Source organism: Engystomops pustulosus, chromosome 2, assembly GCF_040894005.1.
Source record: "Engystomops pustulosus chromosome 2, aEngPut4.maternal, whole genome shotgun sequence".
Lineage (NCBI taxonomy): Eukaryota > Metazoa > Chordata > Amphibia > Anura > Leptodactylidae > Engystomops > Engystomops pustulosus.
This window is the reverse complement of record NC_092412.1, coordinates 47,071,018-47,094,580: the sequence shown is the minus strand read 5'-3', so window position 1 is coordinate 47,094,580 and position 23,563 is coordinate 47,071,018. Positions and strand designations below refer to the sequence as shown.

Genomic DNA, 23,563 nt, shown 5'->3' with positions numbered 1-23,563 from the left:
CTGCAGGTTTTAGTACCGCTAGGAGCACTTTTATACTGAGCGACCGCCTCTGTTTACAGTTTTGATACAACATTACTGGGCATTGTACATCATTTTTTTAAAATTTAATTACAAATAAATGTAACATTCTAACATATGGTTTTCACCATTTGAATTTTTGGATTATAATATCATACAGGTGTATTTGGGAGTACACCCCTACCCAGCTTTTCTTTGGATATATTCTGCACTGGTTACTAGACAGGTGGATCCGGAAGGTCTTTGTGGCTCCAATTATACTTTGAAGGTGCAAGATCAATATAATGTAATTCTGGTGCTGGATTTTGTAATGGGTAAAGGCGTGTAATAGTTGGGGTGTTACAAGAAAGAGACATTATAAGTGGAGGGGAACAAGTGAAAAGTGGGCATTTTAGAAAGAAAAACTAATAAACCATAACAGGATGAAGATGGTCCATAGAGATGAAGGCGAAAAAGTGGAAAGAGTAAGACACAGAATGGATACAAGTTTATTAAAATCTTACACTATCCAATGTGAGGAGATATTAGGATAGAAGGGTCTGCACTTGCTGGGGAGATCTATGGAGAATGCTCGTGGGTTCCTTGTACGTGTTAGTCGGGTCGGTGACGGCGTCATACAGCTCGCTGTAAGCTCGGCACACCAGCTCCGTGGACTGCTTAATAATCTGCTCCCTGGGGAAAAGAAACAAGACTGGAGTTATCACAGGTCCAATAGTTACACATTGCCATCTCTTCTGCCTACTTATGTGACTGTAAATCTATTATGTCTAATGATAATTGGTACTTCTTGTATATACACAGGATGAAAAAGCCGTGGAAATATACATAACGAATGATACAAAACTGCAACCTTTATTAATACTTGTTACCATAATAAAAAATTCAGTCACCCAGCTGGATTCAACGGTGGAAGAGGTTTCCCATCAAGATATTAACATGTGGAAAGCTTTTAAAAGCTCAACGATCCAAGACCAAGAAGTGGTCCCCAAGAACAGCATTCCCCACCCCATCACCGATATCTACAACCCGCCTCCTCCTAATATATTGTCCCCTTACAGGGATGGCAGGGAGGATGGCTTCAACTTTTACACGGATCCTTCTTATTTCTCCGACCTTAGGAAGGAGAAGATGTTACAAGATACAGAAGATAAAGGAAGGAGAAAAGGCGGCAGAAGGAACACAAGTGTGTGGACGGCACAACTCGTGAAGTGCTTTATAGAGGCTTTTTCTGTATATTAATATAGAGGGACATCTCGAGCCTGTTTGGGGGACAGCAACAATTAATTTTTGTGTTGTACAAACAATATTACTATATTTCCCTTATTTATCTTGCTTACTGAATCGGGGGATAATTGATACAGTAGAAGATTCTGAATGTCCAGATAGAACCGCAGCGCCATCTGCAGGAGATAACCAGTACTACCCCATATTATATAAGAACCATTGCTGAACCTTTTCAACCTGCTATAAATGGTAAGTGCTATGTTTAGACATCCAGTACAAGTTATGTGCTTATCATGGCATAGTAAATGCAGAACCTTTGAGTGAGAATAGATGGTCGGGGTAATGGCCTTCAGCTTACCAGAAAACAAGATACATACATGATACAGACTGTAAAAAGGAGACAATGTTGACGTTGGGCAGCATAGACATATGGGGCTATCTTCTGCCCCGCTGCAGTGACATCACCATATACTGAGAGGGGTGCACATGACCGGACCCGGGTGTATAGCCGATTACACTGATATCCAATACCACAACCTCAACTTTTGGGGCTAATCATGCCCAACACTCCACCCTAAGCCTGCCAGACGAACTATGACCACCACCCAACCTTAGCTTACTGGGCTAACCATGCCCACAATCCCAACTTTAGCCTGCCAGGCTAACCAGGTCTACAGCAACTAACTTCAGCCTGCCATGCTAACCAGGTCTACAACCCCACTCTCAGTTTGCCATGATAACCATGCCCACCTCCCCGCCATGAGTTTGTTAGGCTTATCCTACCCACCACAAAAGCCTGCCAGGGGACCTATGACCACCACCCTACCTTCATATTGCCTTGCAAAACTGAGACGAGATAGTTGTTAGTAGCAGCAGAACTGTGGAAAATGTTTTTCTATTGCAGGATTGCAGCTTCTCAAAGCATACTAGAGGTCTTTCCTTGCACTAATGTGTTCGTAGTTCTCACAAAGAGCAGAGGGAAGGAACTGTGGACCAACCCAATGGAGAGAGCTAAGTGCACAGCTGTGTGAGGGCCCACCACTCCATTGTACTTGAAAGGTTACAATCCAGTAAATTAAGTTTTTGCATTTCTGCTTCTACTATCACACAAAGGTAAGACCGGCAGGGCCAACACCTAACACTGTCTGCGGCTGTATATGGTCACCACTGCTGACAGATCTCCAATAAGACCACGGTAAGACTCCCCAGTGATTCCTTGTCTAGTGACGAGACAGACGCAGACAGGAAACATACTATTTCTCATACACTTACTTAACCAATAAAGGGCCATTAATAAACAATGCATGTGATACATACCTTGCATGGCTTTTACTGTTCATTTCAGGAAGCCCCCATTACATTGAATATGTATAAACGCCTTCAAATTGCCCCTATTTTACAGCACTTACAGCGCAGGAACATTTGTAACCTACAGGCTGCTATTTATACTCAACTAGAAGCCTATTTTCACATAAATGTTTAACATTAAAGTTCAATTTTCATGTGGATCAAATAAACTGCACTTATGTGCTAATCCTAACCAGAGCTAGAACTATAAAGGTGAGGGGCGTCAGCATTGTTTGACTTGTTCTTGGAGCAAAGTTACAATACCATGGTTGGCTGGGAGTTGGCAAGCAGAGACCCCCAATCAATCTCTTGGGATCATTGTCTTGTTGGAAATAAATCTCTGTCCCAGTGCTGGATACCTATATACTGGGGAGCAGTGTGCTGGCTACCTATATACTGGGGAGAGGCAGTGTGTTGGATACCTAAATACTGGGTAGGGGCAGTGTGCTGGTTACCTATATACTGGGGGAGCAGTGTGCTGGAAACCTAAATACTGGGGGGCAGTGTGCTGGATACCTATATACTGTACTGGGGAGGGGTAGTGTGCTGGATACCTATATTTCCTGGGTAGTGTGCTGGCTACATATATTTCTTGGAGCAAAGTTACAATACCATGGTTGGCTGGGAGTTGGCGAGCAGAGAGTCAGACCCCAATCAATCTCTTGAGATCATTGTCTTGTTGGAAATAAATCTCTGTCCCAGTGCTGGATACCTATATACTGGAGGGTAGTGTACTGGTTACCTATATACTGGGGGGCACTGTGCTGGATACCTATATACTGTACTGGGAAGGGGTAGTGTGCTGGATACCTATATGCTGGGGGAAGGCAGTGTGCTGGATACCTATATGCTGGGGGAAGGCAGTGTGCTGGATACCTATATAATGTACTGGGGAGGGGTAGTGTGCTGGATACCTATATACTGTACTGGGGAGGGGTAGAGTACTAGATACCTATATTTCCTGGGGAGGGGTAGTGTGCTGGATACCTATATACTGGGGGGCAGTGTGCTGGTTAGCTATATACTGGGGGGGGCAGCGTGTTGGATACCTAAATACTGGGGTGGCAGTGTGCTGGATACCTACATATTGGGGGGCAGTATGCTGGTTACCTATATACTGGGCGGGGGGGGGGGGGCAGTGTGCTGGATACCTAAATACTGGGGGGGGGGCAGTGTGCTGGATACCTATATACTGTACTGGGGAGGGGTAGTGTGCTGGATAGCTATATTTCCTGGGGAGGGGTAATGTGCTAGATACCTATATACTGAGGGGCAACGTGCTGGTTACTTATATAATGGGGGAGGCAGTGTGCTGGATACCTAAATACTGTACTGGGGAGGGGTAGTGTGCTGGATACCTATCTTTCCTGGGGAGGGGTAATGTGCTGGATACCTATATACTGGGGGGGGCAACGTGCAGGTTACTTATATTTTGGGGGGGAGGAAGTGTGCTGGATAACTAAATACTGGGGAGGTAGAGTGCTGGATACCTATATACTGTACTGGGGAGGGGTAATGTGCTGGATACCTATATACTGAGGGGCAACGTGCTGGTTACTTATATAATGGGGGGAGGCGGTGTGCTGGATACCTACATATCTTTCCTGGGGAGGGGTAATGTGCTGGATACCTATATACTGAGGGGCAACGTGCTGGTTACTTATATACTGGGGGGGAGGCAGTGTGCTGGATAGCTAAATACTGGGGAGGTAGTGTGCTGGATACCTATATACTGTACTGAGGAGGGGTAGTGTGCTGGATACCTATATTTCCTGGGGAGGGGTAATGTGCTGGATACCTATATACTGGGGGGGCAACGTGCAGGTTACTTATATATTGGGGGGGGGGGAGGCAGTGTGCTGGATACCTAAATACTGGGGAGGTAGTGTGCTGGATACCTATATACTGTACTGGGGAGGGGTAGTGTGCTGGATACCTATATTTCCTAGGGAGGGGTAATGTGCTGGATACCTATATACTGAGGGGCAACGTGCTGGTTACTTATATAATGGGGGGAGGCGGTGTGCTGGATACCTACATATCTTTCCTGGGGAGGGGTAATGTGCTGGATACCTATATACTGGGGGGCAACGTGCAGGTTACTTATATACTGGGGGGGAGGCGGTGTGCTGGATACCTAAATACTGGGGAGGTAGTGTGCTGGATACCTATATGCTGTACTGGGGAGGGGTAGTGTGCTGGATACCTATATTTTCTGGGGAGGGGTAATGTGCTGGATACCTATATACTGGGGGGCAACGTGCTGGTTACTTATATACTGGGGGGGAGGCAGTGTGCTGGATACCTAAATACTGGGGAGGTAGTGTGCTGGATACCTATATACTGGGGAGGGCAGTGTGCTGGACACTTATATACTGGGGAGGGGTAGTGTGCTGGATACCTATATACTGGGGAGGGCAGTGTGCTGGACACTTATATACTGGGGAGGGGTAGTGTGCTGGATACCTATATACTGGGGGCAGTGTTCTGGATACATATGTACTGCATATATACTGGGGGGCAGTGTGCTGTGTAAATATTTAAATGACCTGGAGGGGGTGCTTTTTATGACCGATCAATATTTGAAACCCCATTGTAAAATTATATTATTTAGACAAAAGTAATTCCATCAGATCCTACTCTAGCTGAGCCTGCATCTGTTCTTTATAGGAAGAGAAAAAGAAGTATTTGGAGGACTCCATCAATAACCAGAATACAGTCCCCAAATGAACGAGGTAATAGTAGAGCATCTACACTACTATCACTCCTTTCAATGTCTATGGGCTTACCAAACCACAATTATTGGAAAACCCCTTAAAAAGGGAACTGGTCACACATTTTACCCCATTAAACTACCGGTCTCCTCAGGAAGGGTGTGAAATGTCCTTTCTAAAATCCCCTCTTTTATGTAAAATCTCACCCTTTTATCTATAATAAATCTCCTCCAAAGTCATGTGACAATAATCAGAGAAGAGTCGGGTCTGCCTGAGATGTGACAAGTTTAGAGGCTGCAGAAGGAGTGTCACTTTGGAGGCCACTATCTTCAGTGCTGAGGACCTAGAAACATGGTGCCATTTTAAAGATAAGAATCTAATCTCTAAAATCAAATCAGTCTTGTGGTTCTGTGAGCTACATAACCAGAATAACAGGTAAAGAAATAGGTGAGAATCAAATATTTTTGTGTAGTACAGAACTGAAGATAGGTGTATCTGCAGTGACGCTCCCCTTGCAGCCTCAGAACTTGACTCATCTGAGGCACAATATTGCTCATCTCTGCTCATTTTCACAAGACTCTGGAGAAAACGGTGTTGAGTTTTCACATGAAAGAGGGAATTCTAGAAAGAACATTGAATACCCCACCGGTGGAGGTTTAATAGTATAAAATCTGGCGACTGGGTCCCTTTAGGAACCAGAATATGACAACTGTCTGTGATGGCGGTCAGACAGCTATAGGAGGACAGTGATACTTTACCTTCATATCATATAGAGATTGCCAACTGCAGCAGATGGCATCTAATGGCCCTCATGTTATCAAAATTGATAACAGATACCATTATTAAGAGGGTAGGTCAGGCATCAGGGACTGCCTCGTGTATGCGGATGCAATATTTGTTTATAATCTATTGTATACACGTGTTCTGCTTTTATTAATTCTTTGCCTTCCATGGGAAATTACAGTTTTTATTATGCATATTTGTCCATCTATATAAAACCTTCTGAGGGCAAATATTCACAAGAATTTAGATGCGCAATCTGCAAATCTTGACTTTTTGCAGAAGCAGCTCCCTACAGACGCGTCCTGATCTGCAGTAGATGAATGGGTCCTTTCTATGTGTCATGTAGATACAATGACTCGCACTGTAGCTGCTGGATCTTTCTATTGCTTACAGTAAATGTATTGTATTTTCTTACACGTCCTTCAAGTCAAAGTAACCTTTTCAGCCTCGCCTGGAAGACTCGACAATTACACGGTAAGTTTGCTAATACATGCTACCACCCACAACAATAAGAAGTGTTTATAGTAAAACTACATTCACCCCAACGCTAAGACGTCAATACACAATGCCAGACGGCAAATATAGACTATGCCTGGGAGGAAGTGAGGGCATCCAGACGTACTGCAGGGGAAGTTATAAGAACTAACACTGCATCAAGTGACACAGCAGCTCAGTAATAGAGCCACAATTCATAGGATACTCTGCGGGTTAAAGATAATTTGAATTTTGGCATCACAAATGTTTCTGTATGTAGTAGAGTGGCCGAGCCTGGTATTGCAGCTCTACCCCAGTCACTTAAAGGACATCACCTTACCAGGATGAAGGATTGTAAATCAAGTACACTGACATACTGGTGTTTGCCCCTCTGCCAGGATCTGCTCTTCTTCAGGATTCCTATGCCTTTGTGTTCAAAGCTTTAGGGGCTCCGGGCTCCATTAACAACTATGGATCCCGTAGCCCCTCAGCCTCATTGGCATGTTACATGCCAAGGTTTTATGCCAATCTTGAGGTATACAATATAATTATTTTGAATTTTAAGGCTCTACAACCTTTGCATAACCATCCATAGCCTTAATAAGAGGCATTAAACTAACAAATCATGAAAATGACTTCACAAAAATCAAATAATTTGGCAGAGATGTGCGTACAGGATGGAGAAACTGGTTCTGGCAGAATTCCCCATAAAAAAGTTATTTTTGGAACCAGTATTGATGCTAAAATCATGTGTTATAGGATTAACCTAAAAAAAAATATATGTAAAGCATAATGATAACATTTTAAAAAAATGAATGTGAAATATTTACTTTGCCCCTGCTGTTCTTCATAGTCCTGGCTTCAGAAAATGTATGAGAAAATGTCTATTTCTTAGAAGGGAACCAGTGTAAAGCCTGAAAGTCAGACCAAGAGAGGTAAGACCCATTACTACTAACCCCCTAAGGTAGGGTATGAAATGTCCTTTATAAAATTCCCTAATCTTTAATATGACACCAGAACTCTTTGATATAACGAATTGTGACATCACATGACCAGGGAGCGGTTTTCATCCACATAAAGTAAATAATGACTCTTTTTACAGAATGACAGCAAGCAGAGATCTAGAACCTTGAGGAATTGATACAGAAAGTAAATTGTATAACTTTTCATAATGATATCAATTATTTGCTCGTTAATACTTTATTGGTAATGAAGTAACATCCACAGTAAATGGTGACTTCTATTTTTCATCTGTACCCTGGGTAATGGAGCTCTAAGCAGAGGGCACTGACACAGCCAGAACATTCAGTTTTCCTCCTCAACAACCTAGATCCACAAGTTGAACATATTTACTTTGTAAGAACCCATGTTTGTCAGCAGATGTTCCACATTACTGTGAGGATGTCGTCACTCCTCAGATTCCCCCTTTCTCCCCATGTAGATGTGTGCTCAGCAAGTCTGTTGGCCAATTAGAAAACTGAGGACTTTACAGACAAAGTTAACACTTCACTTAAGAGGGTACATACAGCCCAATTTGCTGTTGCCATGTTATAGAGCAGGAGGAGATGAGCAAATTGTCCACAGTGTCATATCTTCTAGCAGCATGTTATAGAGTTGGAGCAGCACATTGATTGTCCATAGTGTCCTATCTAAAGGCAGCATGTTACAGAGCAGGAAAAGCTTAGCAGATTTGAGAAATCTGATCTGCTCTGCCTGTTCTATTACATATCGTTTTCAAATAGGACACCATGTAAAATAAGCTCAGATCCTCCTGCTCTATAACATGTTGCCTACAGATAGGACACTGTGGACGATTTGCAGGCAGCATGTTATAGTGCAGATTGTACATAGTGTGCCATCTGCACGTAGCGTATTACAAAGTAGGCGGAACTTTGCAGATTTTACATGTTATACAAAAAGTATGTAATAGAACAGGAGGTTCTATAACATGCTGCCTAAAGATTTTATTCACAATCTGCTCAGCTCCTTCTGCTGTAGAACGTGCTGCCTGCAGATAGGACACTATTTACAATCTGCTCAGCTCCTTCTGCTGTAGAACGTGCTGCCTGCAGATAGGACACTATTTACAATCTGCTCAGCTCCTTCTGCTGTAGAACGTGCTGCCTGCAGATAGGACAATATGTACAATCTGCTCAGTTCCTCCCCTTCTGTAACGTGCTGCCTGCAGATAGGACACTGTGCACAATCTACTCAGCTCCTGATGCTCTACAACATGCTGCCTACAGATAGGACACTATGTACAATCTGCTCAGCTCTACCTGCTCTATAACATACAACCTGCAGCTAGGTTACTGTACAACCTGCTTAACTGATCCTGCTCAATAATATGCTATATGCAGGGATGGACTATTTTTTCAACATGGCAGGCTCTGATCAAAGGCATTTTTTTAAATGGTTGGGGATCCTGCTGTTGGACACCTTAAAGAAGAAAAAGGAAGTGCAAGTGCAAACAAATAATAATATTTTTCCCCAGAAAAGCAATATCCCCCTCCACTTGTTGCATTCCTCTACACTAAGGGTGACTGGGAGCTCCATATTCTAGTTACAGTCCATCTGATAGTAGCTGGGACTACCCCTTAAAGACAGACTGGACATTCCAGACTGCAGGAGAATTTATCATCATGCTTTTCTTCACATCCCCTCCAGATTCAGGGGTCCGCCTAGTGATTGGTCCTATCATACATGCGTCTTGTGCTATTGGTGCTTATGAAAGAGTTTCACTCCATGGTAGATCCCCTTTACAAACACCTTACAAAATGAGTACAATGTTACTTACTTCACTGTGGCGCTCAGGAAGAAATTCAGCTGTGGCATTTGTAGATTGTCAGGAGCTGCCAGATACCGATCAAACTGTACCTAAAATCATAATGTCATGTAAATGAAAAAATACCATACAGCAACTACTCGTAAAAACGTTTCAAAATCATTATTGTTTATTTTTAAGTAAAATTTGTTAACATGTTAAGTCAATATTTACATCATCTGTGAGGTGCAAGCAGCTCCTGCGTGCAGTATTGACCAAACTCTCCCTCTTTGGCTCTGTGGCACCCACAAACTCACTTTTTGATGTGTTTGTGTTTCTAGGTGTCATGAAACCGGAGATATTAATTGTGCAAGTGCTGTGATTTTTATATAAATTGCACCAAAATTTCTCACTTTAAACGTGAATATCTCCAGTTCCCTGACGCCTAGTGTTTCTAGGTAGCACAGAGCCGATGTTATGGCCCTCAGAAGTGAGGACGTATCACATATATCCTTGGCTATATAGATGCCACCCTGTGTGGGTTAACTCTCTACGTAAAAGGTGGTCCAGACGCTAAATTGAAATTTAAAGTTTTCACCCATACATCGAATAGAGAATAATTTGCTAATCAAAGTGGGTCCCCAATGGTTAGACCCCCAATGAGTCAAAAGGAGGGGGGTGAACCGAGTAGATGGTTGCACACATGCTCTGCTGCTCTAATTATCTCTATGGCGCTGAGATATTGGAACAGCATACTTGTCAATATCCACCAGTGCCTTACACAATGAATGAAGCAGCAAAGCACATGTCCGACTTTACACTTCATACATTGAGTAAAACAGTGTACAAAGGACCACCACTGATCAGCAAATTATTCTTTATTCTGTGGAAAGGGGATAGCTTGTTACTTGTGACTGAAAAACCCCTTTAATTCCATCTTGCTAGCAACAAGACAGAACCTCACTGAACACAGGAGTGTTCATTCTATAGAGAACAGTTGATTTTAACAGAGTAAAAGATCATGCAAAGTTTCAGGAAATAAGTAAAGTGAAGTAAGGATATCGAATGCTTTATACAGAAGTTTTCTTTTAAAATTCATTTAAAGTATTGAAATAAACCAAGTCGATAAAGTACAGAACCATAATGCATCTCCTGATCAATTATCACTGGGAACAGGGAGAACAATGGGGCAGAAACCATTACACCGATAGATATGGAAGGAGAAGGAAACATAAACAGAGTAATGCTGTACTGATCATAATACAACTATAATGGATGAGAAGGGGATATGCAGAAGCGGGGGCAATTGCTTATGTGGTATGGAAAGTGTAGAAAGGACCAGAAAGGTTAGGCACTCAATGGATGCTGTCAACATTTTCATGTCTAGCCAGCGCTCATATAATGTGAATGGCCAGATGAAAATGTGGACTGAGGTGGGACATAAAGAAATACAGCAAAAAATAGTGACCATTAAAGACATATTTGGGAACTAGTTTTATGCTCTATTACACCCCTGTCTCCTTCCTTCCTTCACTCTTGTGATTGTTACTGCAGAGGAGGAGGGGGAAATAATTATAGAGCAGGGAACAGTAGACAAGAGGGTTAGTGGTTACCACTACAAGGGTTACATGTGAGGCTGGCACCAGCAGCGGCCCCAGCGTCTAGACACTAGTTATGTGCTCCTATGTCAGGGCAAGCCCGTCACAGAAGTGTCAGCTCCTCAGGATACACATTGTATGTGCGGGGAGAAGAAGGGTCCGGGATTAGGTAGGGTGTTAGTAATGGCTGCCAGGTACATTACAGGTATAAGGCAATGTGGCTATTTATATTCTGGTAAATGTCTAATTATATGTTGGTTACAAAACACAATACACCCCCCTCATAACAAGTTACAAAGTTAGTCATGTTAGTTACAAAGTAGTCACATTTGACCCTTAAGGCTTGTTTCACACCTGGTTTAGGGGTTCTGGTTATACTTTAGTTTTAGAAGAGTATAATGGAAATAAGAAAGGAAAATGAACAGAAAATCTTCAATTCCCAATTGACTTTTCTCAGGGGGGGAAAAATAACCTGCCGAACACACTTGTTTACTGAGCCCAAGACATATTTGTGTCAGAAAATCCCCTTACCATTGCAGCTTTCAGCGATACTCCATCCATACTTGGCAAGTTTGATAGTGGTCCCTACAAGACATAAAAATAAATGCAAAGAATATTCTGTTATTGGACATGTATCTAAATTCATAAGATTAAAAAAAACAAAAAAAAACATCCTTTTATGATCAGGGAATGCAAAAATTAAAGAAATTAATCTTAGTGTTAAAGAAAAAGAAACCTATGATGAATTGCATTGTGGGAGATTTTCGTTGGGTTTCGACGATTTCTGTTTTGCGGCAAATTTCCCCGGGTTCTTGGCGCACGCAATTGAATTTTGACGCATCAGCGCCGGCTTGCACGCGACAGAAATCGAGGGGGGTGGCTGTCGGACAACCCGACGGATTCAGACAACGCACAAGATTTAACATTTAGAATTGTGTCACAAGACACGCACCGGGAAGAAGAAGGTAAGCTCCGGCGGACCTCAGCGGGGAAGCGATGGATGCAGGATCTTGGGCGCACGATCTTCATGTATCGCGCCGGACTTCATCCTCGTCGAACCGTCAGAATCGGGGATTGCGACAGGACCAGGTAATTAAATTTGCCCCATTGTCTCAAGTGCAAAGTTTTGTTTTGTGCCCTCAACAGTGTCAAAAAGCCCAACAAAGCAGGGAAAGCTTTGAGTGTCATCTTATTTTGGGCATTAGTTTTTATTGTGCACCACAGAGTAACTAGAAGCCAGATGCTGCGCTCTATTAATTGATCAGCAGTAAGTGTGACCACCTTGTAACTGGGTTTACAGATGTGATCGTTTCCACTTCTTACCTGCTCTGGCTTGTGCTGCTGCAGACAACTGTATATCTGACTCAATCCAGCTCTGGTCAACACGTAAGAGGCTTGTTCATTAATAAGCGTGTCCAAGTGAGCATCAATCTATACAAAAAAGTAAACATGAAGATGTATTAATTACACAGACTATGTTCCCGGGCAGTGTCAGATCCACCATGTCTTTCACTTTACAAACAGGACCTGGGGCCCAAATAAATAGTGTATATGAGCCTACAAATATAGCTGTAAGGGTGCGGTACGCGTCACACGTACAACCCGGTATCTTTCATTGTTTTAATGCACGGCACCGGGTTTGGGTTCCGATTGCATTAGTTTTCATTGAAACGCACATGCAATTGAGCCGAGTACCATCCCCGTACCCTAGTGCTGCATTTGTAGCTCTAGCGGTACGTGTTACCACACCCTTTGTGTATTGAATGCACTTCTTCCATTGTTTTTATAACACCTTCAACTGGTACCAATCGGTTGTGAAAAAAGGGAATGCAAGTAATTACTAAAAGTCAGAAGAACCAGAAGGTCTACTGTATCTGTAGTTTAATCTGCAAGCAGAATGAGCTTGAGGAGCTCAAAAAAGTTCAATCTCCGGGCAGCATGTTATAGAGCAGGAAAGGCTGAGCAGTTACTACACAGTAATCCATGTGCAGGCAGTAAGTTATAGAGCAGATTGTAAATAGCATCCAGCAGCATAATACAGAGCAAATAGAGCTGATAACAATTGATAAATAGTTATTATCAGCTCAGCTCCTCCTGGTCTATAACAAGTTCTTGAAGACATCTCTGATGACTGTATGGACACAGATACATCCCTTTATACACCTATAACAGAATAAAGAGGATGACATCATACACTTTGGATGACAACACATGTATAATGTTATCGTTGGGGTTATACACTGGGAACAGACTTGCCTGGAACTGCAGCATCTCGAGACGCTTATCAGTAAACTCAAATAGCGCCAAAGTTGTCTTCATCACATACAGACAATTGACCATGTATGTGGCCATATCAGCGGTGCCCAGGTTACTGGCAGAGACTGTACACATCTGTAGCAAGGGATCCAGGATACAGGAGAGGACCTAAGAGGGAGATCAGGAGAACAGAGCAGTAGGGCATCGTTACTGAACATCTACTGGAGATGGGGAGGAGATGGCATGTAGGACTTAACATGTGTATTATACAATATATAGACCTTAGTAACAAGTCAGAAAATTCTATAAAAACTTATTATACTCATCATGTAAAAAATGTGTCAGGGATACAGGAAGTCCTGAGAACATCCTTATAAGTATGTGACCACCACACCATTCAACTCTATGGAAGCAACATCTACTCCGCATTAAGATGAAAAGTTGTGCAGTTTTCCAATATACTTTCTATATCAGTTACTCATGGTTTTCTAGATCTCTGCTTGCTGTCATTTTATAGAAAGCCAAGACAGAAATCTGACCATTGTTACACAGGTGCACAGCTCATTTCATAGAGAGTAATCAGAGCTGTGGGATATATGGGGCGCCCACCTGTATGACCATGGTCAGATTAGTGAACATAGAAGCTTTCTATAGAATGACAGCAAGCAGAGATCTAGAAAACCATGAGTAACTGATACAGAAACTTTTTATATACTTCTTATTGTTTAAACAATAACATAAATTTGCTGAAACTGGAATACCCCTTTAACACACCAGCAACAGTATGCCAATGTTATGTTGTCTAGCATAAAAGCAATGTAAACACAGTGTTAACAGAACGCAAACATATTGTTAGTGTAACGCTAACGCAACATGTGAACACAGACAAAGGCCTCATGCACACGTCCGCATGTTGGCAGCCGGCAGATCGCTCACAGCTGCCATAGACATGCATATTGCATGAAGGTGCTGTGAACACCCTTTTGTCTCATCTCATGCAGGAATAGGGTCTGCTCTAACTTTTGCGCCACAGCCATTGGACTATGTTTACATGGTGACTGAAGCAGGAAAGTCTCTGTTTACACATATCGTAAGCTGCGGTTAATCACTGGCCTCAGTAATACATGGCATGAAACTGCTGAGGCCGGTGATTAGCTGCACTGGTGACCTGTAAATATAAACACTGTCCCACTGCAGATAAACATATCCCGACACTAAAGACTGGAGCACCTCAGCTTCTAGAATGGGCTGGTAAAACGTGATAGATTATTTCATAGTTGGCACATGGGGAAAAACTTGACTTGGCAAACTATAAAAGAATCCAAGAAGAAGGATGTTTTCCGAAACGTGGATATGAAATAAAGCCTTCTTTTTTTATTATTTTTAACTGGATGTGCTGTGGTATTCCTTCCAAGGTCTTCAGAATGGAACTTTTTGTATATGATGTCGGTAGCCGCCTGAGCACGCCACCATTGCTACACACGTGTTCTCCTAGGATGAGGTGTGCAAAGTTTTTCTTTACTTGGTGCATGCAAGAATCACCTACCTGCACAAAGTCAGCTTGTCTGGCATCCAGGGGAACGACGGAAGAGTCATGAGAGACCAGAACTTCCCGCAGAAGAGTGAGGGTCTGATTTAAGGCAGAGCTTGGACCAAGGTCAGCAGGAGGCAACTCCACCTATATAACAGGTCACAGGTTACATAATGCTGGGAAATCTATTGCTCTATTAAGATGTTAATTTTTTACTGTGATTGAGAATCCATATTTAGCCACATTGGATCTATAACTGGGAGAACACACTTTTTATTAGAATTTATTCCTATTACCTTAACAAATCCTATCACAAAAAATGGACTTATCCCAAACAATAATGGGCATGTGCCTCACATAAAACGGGCACACTAATGTTGTACAACCATCCACTCTTGATGAGTACAATACCAAACAAAGGAAAGATGAGCACCGATGGTATCTGATAAAATCACAATTTTATTAGGTATAATTAAAAAAGTGACATATAACAAAACAGAGTGATTACGCAGCAAGCATAGGGTGCTGAGCAGCAGAAGAGAGTTCAGTGGACTATACAATTTATAAAGACATAATGCACAAAGTGCCAAAGTGCATAAAACTGAACATGTTGTGAAAAAGTATTAATACATCACAAGTAATGGTGGTACACAGACAGCCATAAAATGTGGTGGTAAGTACCTTAAATCCAAGGGCAATGAAGTGCACACAGAGGACGCTGCTCAGCACCTCCCCGACACGTGTTTCGTCCGTTTAGGACTTTGTCAAGGGGTCGACACACTATATAGGATGTGATTATTTACTATGTAGGGTAGCACGGTGGCTTAGTGGTTAGCATTACAACCTTGCAGCGCTAGGAATCTGGGTTCAAGTCCCAGGTTCAACATCTGCAAAGAGTTTGAATGTTCCCTCTGTGTTTGTGGGTTTCCTGCAGCACCCTCAAAAACATACTGGTAGGTAGATTGTGAGCCCCATTGGGGACAGGGACTGATTTGGCAACCTCTGTGCAGCGCTGTGTAATCTGTAGGCGCTATATAAAGGTATTATTATCCATTCTTCTAGGGAACCTGTGACCAGACATGGGGCCATAAACCACCGACATGTGGTGATGAGATTGTGGGCCCACAAGGAGTCCCAAATCTGTGGGATGTATACTGGATCACAATAATGTCCTTCTATATTTCCGGGAGATTCAGCATTACACAGATCAACTTCAGTGCGGAGAGGAGTCAGGTGACCTGACCCCTCCAGGATTGACTAATGTCCCACAGGCGAGGTACATCATCATAAGGGACATTTACTCAGTATTGTCATGATGTACTTGGACTATGGGACATCTATTAAGGCAGGAAGGGACATCTCTGTGTCCACATTGCCTACTCATCATGTCATATATTTTCCCATCTTCCACTTCAGCACTTGTAGAAGCTGGAGATACTCCTCTTCCTCCGCAGCAGCAACTTGAGCCACTTGTAGTTTCTTGATAAAAAGGTACTTGAAATTTTACTTTAATGGACATCACTTTCTGTACGGACCGGAGCACAGGACGACTCGGATATATGTGTAAACCATAGTACCACACAATAGATACAAACAGCAGCAGCATCTTGATCCAGGATTTTATGAAAATCCCGTCGATTGTAAATGACAGATGAAATGGAGAAGGAGGAAGAGTCATTTTGCACCTTGGGAAGCAGCAGGGGAGGATTTGTTAGGGTAATGGGCGCACATCTGCTGCAGTAAATTATACACATCTGCTGCATTGTTCTACCCTCCAAGTAAGATATCTAATAAACAGCTACACAACACAGACAGAGTGTTACACGAGTCTCAGCTGCTGGAAAACAGCATATACCAGCCCACAGCAATCTGGATCAGCTCGGCTGTGTCCACGCGATGTACTGCTACTCCCCGTGTGATGTGCTAGATTTTACACCAGGCAGTTTTCAAGCATTGGAGAATATTTATGTCTTTTAAGCTGTTTACTTGAAAAAGTTATTTTTATCTCGATGTTTTCATCAACGTTTTTATCAAGTTATAAAGATCTTATTAAGCCCCCTAAACGCAGAAGGGTCCATGATCAGAAACACCTCCAATTATGAACCCTCAACCCCTCAGATGCTGAGGTCAGGCAAGAAGACCATGGCATCTGAGTGTTTAATGACTGTTTCAGTTTTAGCTTTCTTGTGGGAAGATCCCACGACAGCAAAGTTGTACTGAGAAAATCAATACACCACACTGTTCAGCAGGGGAGCAGGGACTCCTTACATCATATAAAACTGATACTTTTAATCCCGTCAAAGCCTCAGTGTTTGGTCTGTGAAATCGGCCAACCGCAGAGGCCGTGGTTCATGGACCGGGTGTGGTCTTGTGTTTTAGCCTATAATCAGAGAGTATTTAGGGAGGGGTACAATTTATTTAATTTTGAGAAACAACACTACAGATGGTTGCTTATCCTAATAAGTCATCTGAGAATTTTGGTGCACTTTAAGTCTACCATCCAAACCAAGCATGACAAACCAGGGACACTTACTCAGATGGAGGCACTGAGACTGTGGAGCGACGAGGGGTCCTCCCGTTTTCGTAAACTGTGGGGGTCTCAGCACGGAGACCCCCACTGATCAGCAAGTTAGACCCTATCCTGTGGAATTGTATTTTTGCCAATTATTTCATGTTTTTCCAATGTACTTGGGCTATAAACAATGGCCGGACTATTTTTGTATAACCATGCTTAATTCCCCATCACTTATAGCAGTCTTTATATAGCCAAGCTGAGAGGCAGAACACAAAGCTAGAGGCTGCATGGAGCATGAGCATCGTGCAAAGTCAAGGGGAAAACATCATCATACTTCAGGCTTAAATTAAAGTACAAATACCCCTGAACACGGCAAATCCGAGAATAGGAACAGCGCGTCCACAGCACAATCAATACCAATAATAATCTGGCCAGCCGCTCACTTTGTGTCTTGTACGATCGCTAGAAAATCTACCTCAGTAACTCATGCACTGGTGCAGAGTATGGACAAAGCAGCACATATCGTGCTCCTGCTTGTAAAGCAGTAAATTAAGGTAGATAATAATGAAATGTAAATACAACGAGGCCTCATACACATGGCCACATTTTGTAATGAAAAGTTATACAATTTTTCAATATAATTTCTGTATCAATTTTCTAGATCTCTGCTTGCTGTCATTCTATAGGAGGCTTTGTTGGTTATTTTCTGTGGATAAATGGTCATGTGATGTCACACAGGCGCACAGATAGAGTAATCAGAGCTGTGTGTTATAACCAGCCGTGCACCTGTGTGACATCACATGACCAGGGACTGATTCTTATCCACTGGAAATAAACAATGAACGACAATAAGAAGAGATCAAGAAGTAGAATATTGGGAAATTGTACATCTTTTTATTACACAAACAATTCCAATTATTAAGCGGGCCACACTAAATTGTAAATTGAATGCCATTTGGGTTTTTCTTTAAAAGGGTTTTTTGGAATGTACCCAAAACCCATTGTATACCTCATATATGATGTACAGGCTTTAACTAGAAATGAAATGAATTATAAAGTTTCCAACTTGTATAACATATATTAGTTACATAGTGTAGTTATTGTGGTTAAATAAAACATCCATCCAGTACAACTATAGCATGGGAGAGAACCTATATGAAAGGAAATGGGTACAGTATTGGCTAACAATTTAGCACTTTGTATCCCATAAAACAAAACCAAGTAAAACCTTACCATATTTTTGGGATTATAAGATGCACCTTACAATTAAATGCACCCCAGATTCAGCCAATTAAAAATTCCATAAAGGTCACACACAAGTACATGCCTCGTAAATTAATTCACTTATGCAAGCAGCTCTTCTACATCCATTCACTCATGGAAGCAGTCCTGCTACATCCATTTACTTGAGCATAGCCCTGCTAGATCCATTCACTTACTGACGCCCAGCCGTGCTAGATCCATTCACTCACTAACACCAAGCCCTGCTACATCCATTCACTCACTGACGCCCGCCCTGCTGCATCCATTCACTCACTGACGCCCAGCCCTGCTGCATCCATTCACTCACTGATGCCCAGTCCTGCTACATCCATTTACTCACTGACGCCCAGCTGTGCTAGATACATTCACTCACTAACACCAAGCCCTGTTACATCCATTCACTCACTCACTCACTGACTGACGCCCGCCCTGCTGCATCCATTCACTCACTGACGCCCGCCCTGCTGCATCCATTCACTCACTGACGCCCAGTCCTGCTGCATCCATTCACTCACCGACGCCCAGCCCTGCTACATCCATTCACTCACTGATGCACAGCAGTGCTACATCCATTCACTCACTGACGCACAGCCCGGCTACATCCATTCACTCCCTGACGCACAGCCCGGCTACATCCATTCACTCCCTGACGCACAGTCCTGCTACATCCATTCACTCCCTGACGCACAGTCCTGCTACATCCATTCACTCCCTGACGCACAGTCCTGCTACATCCATTCACTCCCTGACGCACAGTCCTGCTACATCCATTCACTCCCTGACGCACAGTCCTGCTACATCCATTCACTCACTGACGCACAGTCCTGCTACATCCATTCACTCACTGACGCACAGTCCTGCTACATCCATTCACTCACTGACGCACAGTCCTGCTACATCCATTCACTCACTGACGCACAGTCCTGCTACATCCATTCACTCACTGACGCACAGTCCTGCTACATCCATTCACTCACTGACGCACAGTCCTGCTACATCCATTCACTCACTGACGCACAGTCCTGCTACATCCATTCACTCACTGACGCACAGCCCTGCTACATTAAGTCATTTGCACTAAGTTACATCCATTCAGTCACACACAGCTGTTCCACATTTCCAGTCTCAGTGGCCGTAAGAAGAAAACTTCTTCTCCATCCAGACCTGGCTATTAATGGCAGCATGATTGTGTTCAAGGACCTTACAATGATCTGTTACATGATTCTTGCGTTACTCTAAGATCCATAACCTTCTTTAGAGGGCAAGCGGTAAAGAGGAACTGCTCTCTAATAGATTGGGAGAAATCTTTTGTTAGCAGTTCCCTTGAACTCCCGGACAGCAATCAGGAGGATCTGGCAGTTCTGGATTCTCCTGACTTTGGACTGGAAGTAATTTCTGATCGTACTTGTATGTGTGGCTAACACTTGCATTCCAGGCATCCAGAGGGAAGAAATATGCAGCTAACCCCCCAGGATAACTGACGATATGGAGAAATCCTGTGAAGCCATGCAATGTTATATAATATATATATATAATATGCACGCCGGGCCATCTTTCAGTCTACTGTATGAGCTACTTACCTTGTCCAGCAGTTTACTTGCATGTAAAGTCAGACTGTTAAAGAAGATCTTCTTACTCAATAAGTGCATTTCCTCGATAGTAGTCAGTAGTGCAGATCCGCTTGTGCCAACAATAGAACTAAAATACAACAAAAGAAAATACTATATTATACAACTAAAATTGATGTGCCTTTTTGACAAATGCGTTTTATTTCTAGCATTTTTACCCCAACAAGAGTCAAGGGAAGAAAAATAAGCTGTGAATGAAAGATGTAACCATGAAAAAAAGCTAAAATACAAAATACTTCAGTACTGCATGTGGACAAGGCCTTAGAGGATGACAATGTAATGGAGTGTCAGAGGTACTTACCTTATTGTATGATGGTAGAATTTTAATAGGTTAGAGATTTTATATAATAGGACTGCACCAGGTTCGGCAATAATAACTTGCTCAATACGAACCTAAAATAAAGATCAGAATAACCTTTACAGCTGCATAGTGTGAGCTTACTCACTACCTTACACTTACAACCAGCTGAAGGTGCAGTGCGGACCAGCAGCACATACTAATGGAAAGCTGCAGACAAATGTTGATTTGCTCTTTTGCTCATTCCTTTAATAGATAATTCCATCCACCAGGGGAAAGGCCCATGTGTCCTTTATCCTTGGAATGAAAAATGAGTGGATAGCAGAAAACCCCTTAATGTGACTTAAAGGGAACCTGTCAGTTAAATTAACCCACACTAACTAAACATATCTTTTATACAGCTGTACAACTATCCCAATATTGTTCCTCCCCATGCCTATAAAGTTCCACAGTCTGTTCATAAAATAGACTCACCATCTATTAATAATTCCTGACTGACAAGGCATGCTTTCTCTTCAGTTGAGCCAACTCAGCTCTGCTACCTCAGGAATGAGAGACATGCTGGTGCCTTGCTGAAGAGAACTCCTGTGAGCAGGGGATGAGGGACTTGATTTCTCTTCAGCAAGGCAGCGTCTCTCTAAACTCTCTCATTCACCCTCATTCTCTTCAGTGAATTACACAGCCAGAGCCTGTGAAGCAGGAGACGTGGCTAAGCTGCAAGAACATGAATATACAGGACTAAAAGAAAGACGCTGACCATACTCATGTGGGGTTATTTGGCATGGAAGCTGGGTCAACTTTACAAACTTTACGGGCATGGGGAGAAGCAACATAGGGATAGTGCTATGCTGTAATGTAATGTAATGCTGTATAATATCAGTTTTCGAAGAAAAGTTTTGTTAGTGTGGGTTAGTTTAACTGACAGGAAAGTAAACAATTCCTCATTAAAGGGGTTTTCCCACCAAACAAGTTCAGCCCTATCCACAGGCCTAACTTGCTGATAGCTGGGAGTCTCCGTGAGGAGAACCCCACAGATCACGAAAAGGCAGGGGGTCCGATGGGGTCCCAGGTACCTCGTTGGACACCTAGTTGCACCCTGAGATGATGGACCCCATCAGACCACCTGTTTTTGTGATCACTAAGACCCCCACTATTTCTGCGGATAGTGCCTAACTTTTTTGGTGGGAAAACCCTTTTAAAGGTATCCTGTCACCAGGGACATCATTTTCCAGGTTATACAAACCCATTACAGCTGCATTTCAAATATGCCTTACTGTCTTTAAGCATTTGCATTACAATATAATTGTGTGTTTTAACTTACCTGGCTTCCTGACCAAATCCTCTGTTTAGTCCCAGGGGTTGACTTTGGTTTGGATGCATTTCGAAAAACAACATGTGACTTGTCTGTGCTGCTCACTCCTCAGCTCTCAACTCACTCCTTTGTGCTCCTGTATAGCTCCTCCCTCTCCCACTGACGTCAGCTCACCCAGCTGTAAGCTCTGTTACTGCGAAGGAGCACTAAGGTGAGAGCTGAACAGTCTGCAGCACAGACAAGTCACATGTTTTTTTTTTGTTTTTTAAATGCATCCAAACCAAAGCCCAACCCCTGGGACTACACAGAGGATTCTGTTAGGAAGCTGTAATGAACTTCTGCAACCTGTCTTTAGTGAAAATGAGGTCCCTAGTGACAGGTTCCCTTTAAAAGTATATTCAAGGGTATTATTATGAGGATAAACATTCTTGGGATACGTTATGTGAATAATATCAGTGAGGATCTGTCACTGGGCACACAATCTGGCTGACTGAAGTGAGCGCATCATCAAAAGGGGTTGTACCAAGAGCATATCCCCTATCCCTAGCAGTAGGTCCGCCCAGTGGTGGTACAGCAGGCGTCTTGCTGCTCCACCCAATACATTTTGGAGCACATCGTTCTGCAATTTACAACACTCCCATAGTATTGAATGGAGCATCAGGACTAAAGCTCAACTTAATGCTTTACGCAAATTAGTGAGAATTCATGATCTGTGGGGGTACCAACAACCTCTTTAAAGGTCACATATTCCTTCTGCAACTCAGACCCATACAAGTAAAAAGTGATCTAATATCCCAGTACAATTTAGGGGACGTATGGCTTCCTGCTTGGTATTAAGTGAAGAGGCCACAGCACTTCATCCTCTACAATCACTGTGGTGCCAGAAGTCACATTTCCACTGATCCTAAAAATAGGTCATCAGTACAAAACTCCCATTTAGATACGAGCCTGTCTGCAGTCAAAATATTTCCCTTTTTTCTGTTTTAATAGTTTACTCTGCTGTTATTATATTATTATGGGAAAGTAAATTCCTTGCTGACCGCAAGTCTCATGACCTTGTCAAATAGCTCCCCATATCTCAGCTTCCCGGACCCCTGGGGGTACGACTTGTTGGTAAAATAAAGATTCTCACTAGTGTTGTCAACACGTGTATTTACATACATAGATCACAACCTTGAATATAGGATTGCCTTATCATCCTCCAGACATTACTGAAGACGATAACAGCAGAATGTGACCTTCTACCGTCTTCGAGGAAACTGTGCACAAACATTTTACACTGAACCCGCAATTATTTGGTGTCGCAGTGATCTGTGTTGTCCCTTTATATAGTATTGTTTGAACTGAAGCTCCGTGCTGTGGACAAACGCGTCATGTGTCTGACATTTTCAGATGTTTCTGCAAATCCATAGTGGTAGATACGTGGTTTGCCTGTGCAAACAAGGGGGCAAATCATCACAATTTTTTTTTTCAGGATTAAGGACTAGATTATTATAAAAGCAGCACATTTCCACCAAGAAGTACGTGCCTAATATCAATTTATTCCATAGACAAGATAGAGACTGTGTGGGACAAACTGGCTAATCTGAAAAGGGACAAGTTTGCAGAAATGGCTTGGGATACACCACAAAGCTACAAAAAAAGTAACATAAATGTTACACTTTTTTGCCAAAAGCTGAAGACTACTGCTAAGTCTACATTCATACATTCACCCCTCTCCATAGCGATGCATGGCGCCATAACACGGTGAAAGATAGGACACTTCCTATCTTTTCCCCGTGTACAGATTGGTATAGTGCCGCACCGTTTCGCTCCATGCGCCCATTGCCGACCTACGC

The 23,563-nt window shown here is 42.7% G+C and overlaps 1 protein-coding gene across 1 annotated transcript in view; it reads right to left on the bottom strand.

Annotated features, from left to right (window-relative positions):
* Positions 1-483: 483 nt before the first annotated feature.
* Positions 484-23,563, bottom strand: part of COG6 (component of oligomeric golgi complex 6) — a 64,928-nt gene continuing 41,848 nt past the window's right edge. Inside the window, exons 12-19 of the mRNA XM_072134460.1 lie at positions 20,417-20,508; positions 20,068-20,185; positions 14,725-14,856; positions 13,179-13,346; positions 12,246-12,353; positions 11,454-11,507; positions 9,358-9,437; positions 484-690 (exon numbers count right to left, since the gene is read on the bottom strand). Coding sequence (XP_071990561.1) covers positions 543-690; positions 9,358-9,437; positions 11,454-11,507; positions 12,246-12,353; positions 13,179-13,346; positions 14,725-14,856; positions 20,068-20,185; positions 20,417-20,508 — 900 coding nt within the window. The 3' untranslated portion in view covers positions 484-542. The remainder of the gene's footprint in view (positions 691-9,357; positions 9,438-11,453; positions 11,508-12,245; positions 12,354-13,178; positions 13,347-14,724; positions 14,857-20,067; positions 20,186-20,416; positions 20,509-23,563) is intronic.